General features: G+C 33.4%; 1 protein-coding gene across 1 annotated transcript; it reads right to left on the bottom strand.

The window, feature by feature from the left end:
* Positions 1-1,155: 1,155 nt before the first annotated feature.
* On the bottom strand, positions 1,156-3,891 carry LOC144475980 (dynein axonemal light chain 1). Its single transcript, XM_078192470.1, has 3 exons — positions 3,316-3,891; positions 1,871-2,148; positions 1,156-1,525 (listed from the first exon to the last, which is right to left on the bottom strand). The coding sequence occupies exons 1-3, from the start codon at positions 3,512-3,514 to the stop codon at positions 1,403-1,405; spliced, it is 600 nt and encodes a 199-aa protein (XP_078048596.1). The 5' UTR covers positions 3,515-3,891; the 3' UTR covers positions 1,156-1,402.
* Between the last annotated feature and the right edge of the window lie 759 nt (positions 3,892-4,650).

Consider the following 4,650-nt stretch of genomic DNA (forward strand, 5'->3'; position numbering starts at 1 on the left):
TAAACCTATAGAATAATGTTACCAACAGATGATGCAGACATACCAGACGTTGGATAATTTATTTATTTTAACTTTCAAACATATTTCAAATATTTTCGATTCTCTATAAATTGCTGCTGCTTCTATATTAAAGAAACCGATTGGTAAATATCGTACAGCAAATAGGTATTTATTAAAAGATCGAATCAAATACTAAAAAACGAACAGTGCTGTCATCGAACGATAAAAGTGAGAAACGAGAAGCTATGAAAATAGAAATATATTAGAAATTTGTTATTTAAAACTGATGGTTCTATTCTAAAAATGTTCATTGTAATCTATATATCGTGAGAATTAATAATTGTTATAAAATTATGGTATAATCGTTATAAATTATAATATTTCATGAACAGTTACTCGGTGCTATAATCATCTGTCAGTAAATTTCTCGAATCACGAATGAGGTATACGAATAGACTAATTAGCATTACAGACAAGGTATCGAATGAGGTATAGAATGTGCTAGCAGGGATAAGGTATAGGAGATATAAGCTTCATTTCGTATATTCCATACAATTGTTTGCTATTTCCTCTATAAAATGGCTTTTCCGCTTATATTTTTAAACATTGTGTTCTGTATATTATTATTTATTTCTAGATTAAATAAAAATGTATATATTCTTTCCAAAGTCCAGTGCTTGGTATTTCACCTGGGTATTTTTATATCATGAATGCATAAAATTCGCGGCCAACAAAATAATGTAAACCTGAAGATGAAAGTCCAAAAAATGAAATTAAATAACCTATTTAGATTATTACAAATATCAAAAAAGAATTTATTAGGAAAGGATGGGACAATGCTAAGAGAGAAAATAGTCGATAGTATTCAAACATATATATTTAAAAATTCATAAAATTTTACAAGATATTTGTTCTTATACTTTGGTTATTTTTACAATATTAAATAGAATTCGAATTATCCGCAATTTACAAGGCACTTTCTTTCAATTCCATTTTTTTAGTAGCAACCACATGTTACAATCCTGCCTCAAACTGCTTTTTAAATTCTTCGATATAAAAACAAATTACAAATATAGTAAATGACTCTAAAAACAACGCTCACTCTATCAATTAAAAATTAATATAGAGATTAATATTTTCAGTTCAAAGCAAAAATCTCAAAAACCACTATACAATTGTATTAGAAAAAATATATTAACATATTCGCTTTGAGGAATGAAAACTCTCATTTTTACCTTAATTTAAAGTAAAAATGACCCCACGCAAATGTGTTAATATTAATATAAGTTCATTTCTGATCTATAAAGTGTTGAAGAGCGAAAAGAAGCTAAGAATTAAAAATGAATAATATAGAATAAAAATTGATGTCTATCAAAGAGGGTGGTTTTCTGATTGCTAAGAATTATCCACATTTTGCGTCCGTTTCATAAGGTTCGCAACATTCTTCTGTACGTATTATAGGTTCGCCGTCCAACTTTTCCAACATTGGCAAACGCCGAGCGACTTCTGATCTCCACTGCTCTACCTGAAAGAAATAAACATTGTTAATTAAAACTGTTCATGTTAAAGGGATCAAGAGACCTCTTTTACAATCTTAATTTCACTTTAATTTGCCAAAACACATCCATTATAATTTTAATTCTAAAATTATAATATATATATACTAAATGCAGTGAATTATAATATAAATATAATATACATAATAAATATAATTTATAATGTTACAAGAATAATCTTACAAAAATAATATTACAAGAATAATCTCATGAAAATAATATTACAAGAATACTGCTAAAATATACAATCTTTAACAGAAAAAGCTCGTTTAAAAATGCTTGAAAACAATTTAAAAACCAGCATTAAGAATTACCTCAACACCTTCGTAAAGCGGATTACCGACGAACACGAGGTCCTGGAGATTGACCAGCTCCTGAAGCCTATTGAACTCGTTCCACTCCCTGACGAGATTATTGGACATGTACAGTACACGGAGACTCTTCATGGCGTTTATTCCCTTCATTTTCTCGATCAGGTTGTAAGAGATCCATAGCTCCTCGAGCGTGTCCCCCAACGGCTCCAAGCCGGAAAATCCTTTAATTATGTTGCGACCTAACGACAGGATCCTCAGGTTCTTCAGCGTGCCGATCCCTGTATAAAACAAGAGAAATCAGATAAGACCGGATGGTTTAAAGGGATTTATACCGGTTGGAGGGGGGGAGGGGTCAGAGTGAATTATGCCCGGATGAAACTCGGTACGTCCGAGGGTTTAACGAAAATAAAAGGAGATCTCGGATTCAAGGGGATGATTGTGGAAAACGACGACGGCGCGCGCGAGATCTGTGTTTAATCGAACATCCACGGCGATCGAGTTACATTAATTGAGGCGCGCCGTTGCCCCCGTCAAGTGTACAGCATGGCCGGGCATCTGCGGCCCATTTATCGCGAACCGTCATGGAATTGCTCGTACGTTATTAACCCTTCGCACTCGAAGCCATTTTTACTGTAAATCTGAAATAATTTTTCTGGTGTACAGTATTTCCATATATATATATACATCAAAATTTATAATACTATTTTTTTATATCTTCAGTAGTTCAACTAACTAATCTCTCAGAAATGGGTTGGATAATATTTAAAAAATTTAGAAATAGCCACCGTATAGTAAATAATAATAATATAAAATAAAGAATAATATAAAGATAAAATCAGTTGAAGCGAAGCTTGAAATACAAAATAATGGGTAACGGGTTAAATTAAAAATCTCTTTCGCAGCTTACTATTGATAATTAATAATAATCTACCACCTCTTCCTAATTATAATTCTGCAGTTTTTCAAACTTAAATTACGTTACAGAATTTTTTAAATCTACGTTGCACACTTTTTTAATTAAAAGTGAATCTGAAAGAGTTCAAAGAGCGTCTCGCGTTTCAAGTTTGAAATTGGCGCTGTTGCAATGTTTTTAAATGAAAAATATCGTTTGAAAGCTAGCAAAAATAATAAACTGAATATATCTGCTACTTATTTAGGATGTACAATGAATTAATTATTATGCGCTTTCTTTGATTTTTATTACGACTACTTTCTTTTATTTATTATTATTCGGCTTAAAACAATTCTAATAAAGTTTTAGGCGAAATTAACCACCCCGTTAAAGGAAACTGTTTTCCTTTACTTTGACATTACCCGTTATTGTTTTCCAATTGTTCCAATTAGTTTGAACAAAACACGCTTCCCCCCCGTTGGAAAATAATTTATGCACGCCGCGGAACCGATTCCAACAGCTATCGGGACGCTTTTAAAATAGAGCTGTTTACCTGCAATCTTTTCGACCATGTTCGTCGACAAGGAAAGTTTCTCGCAGTTCACCAAAGTCGCCAGAGCATTATCCATCTTTTCTATGGGGGGCCATTGGAAGCACAGAGAAACTTCTGTGGCCGTTCCGGCTTCCTCTTGGTTCTCCTCCTCCCATCGGCGGACAGCCTCCTTGCAGGTGGTTGGTTTCACGATGGACATGCCTCTATCCCTCGATCATCGTTGATCATTTAAAAAACGAAAAATTGTACACCTCGCTGCGAAGTGAATTTTCTAAAAATTTGTCAACTTCTCTCGAAGAACTGGTGCGATGATTAATAATTTTAAGCGAACTTTCGACACTTTTTTTAATTTTTTTAAATTTAACGATCGTCCGTGACAAGTCGATGATTTCTCCCGAATTTAGTCATCGTTCTTGATCTACAGAATATAAAATCGCAGGTGGAGAAAGAGGATCACCCATCACTTGAGCGGATTTCGTTGCCGTCCCGCTTTTTTTAACGAATTAACATTTCCCGTGCATCCGAATATCCGTTTATTATCGTTTATATTCTGTGTTCGAGGTTAAAAGAAATCGACGTTCGCCTCGCCTCGTGGCAGACGGCCACAACTGAAGCCTGGCAATATCTGGTACCAATCAAAATAATCGATGCCCAGGACGCATGCGTCTGGCGTCGGTTATTTATCAACTAAGCGTCGCGGCGAGATTTACGGGGCACCTTAGCATTCAGAAAAATACGGGTCGTCGAACGTGGAGCCGTGTGCATTCGTTTCACGCGAAATAATGCTGTAATTGTTGTAAAAAACGTCATAGGAAAATTCGCAAGATGCGCGGCGAAACTCGATTTAACTTCGACTTTCTTTATAGCGATTATGGTATTTAATGACAATTATAATCAAGTAATAATAATTCAATGGCAAGGTTATAATATCGGCCGGTAAAATGGTCGAATGTAATACGCGTTAAATTAATTTTTAATTGTTAATCTAGATGTGCAATTTCCGTTGAGGGATCCTTTTTCGATTCGACAGCAGAGATATTAAAATAAATACTGGATTAATAAATATTGAATATAAATTACCTTATTTTAATCTAAAATAAGGATATTCTAATCTAAAAATAATATTCTGACTATTCTAACCTAAAAGAAGGATATTCTAATCTAAAAATAATATTCTGACTATTCTAACCTAAAAGAAGGATATTCTAATCTAAAAATAATATTCTAACCTAAAATCGGACGCGTTAGCATAAACTAAAAAATAAAAAATTCCGTCTAGGACGAAACGACGTTTCACCGATTTCCTAAAACACTCGAGTCAATATTAATTTTATC

Source organism: Augochlora pura, chromosome 10 (genome assembly GCF_028453695.1).
Source record: "Augochlora pura isolate Apur16 chromosome 10, APUR_v2.2.1, whole genome shotgun sequence".
In the NCBI taxonomy this organism is placed as follows: Eukaryota; Metazoa; Arthropoda; class Insecta; order Hymenoptera; family Halictidae; genus Augochlora; species Augochlora pura.

Excerpts from the sequence above, each read along its gene's own strand:
- LOC144475980 (XM_078192470.1), bottom strand. The coding sequence starts at position 3,514 with ATGTCCATCGTGAAACCAACCACCTGCAAGGAGGCTGTCCGCCGATGG. Across the intron at positions 2,149-3,315 it reads CATGGTCGAAAAGATTGCAG|GGATCGGCACGCTGAAGAAC; the intron begins GTAAACAGCTCT and ends TGTTTTATACAG. Across the intron at positions 1,526-1,870 it reads CGCTTTACGAAGGTGTTGAG|GTAGAGCAGTGGAGATCAGA; the intron begins GTAATTCTTAAT and ends TATTTCTTTCAG.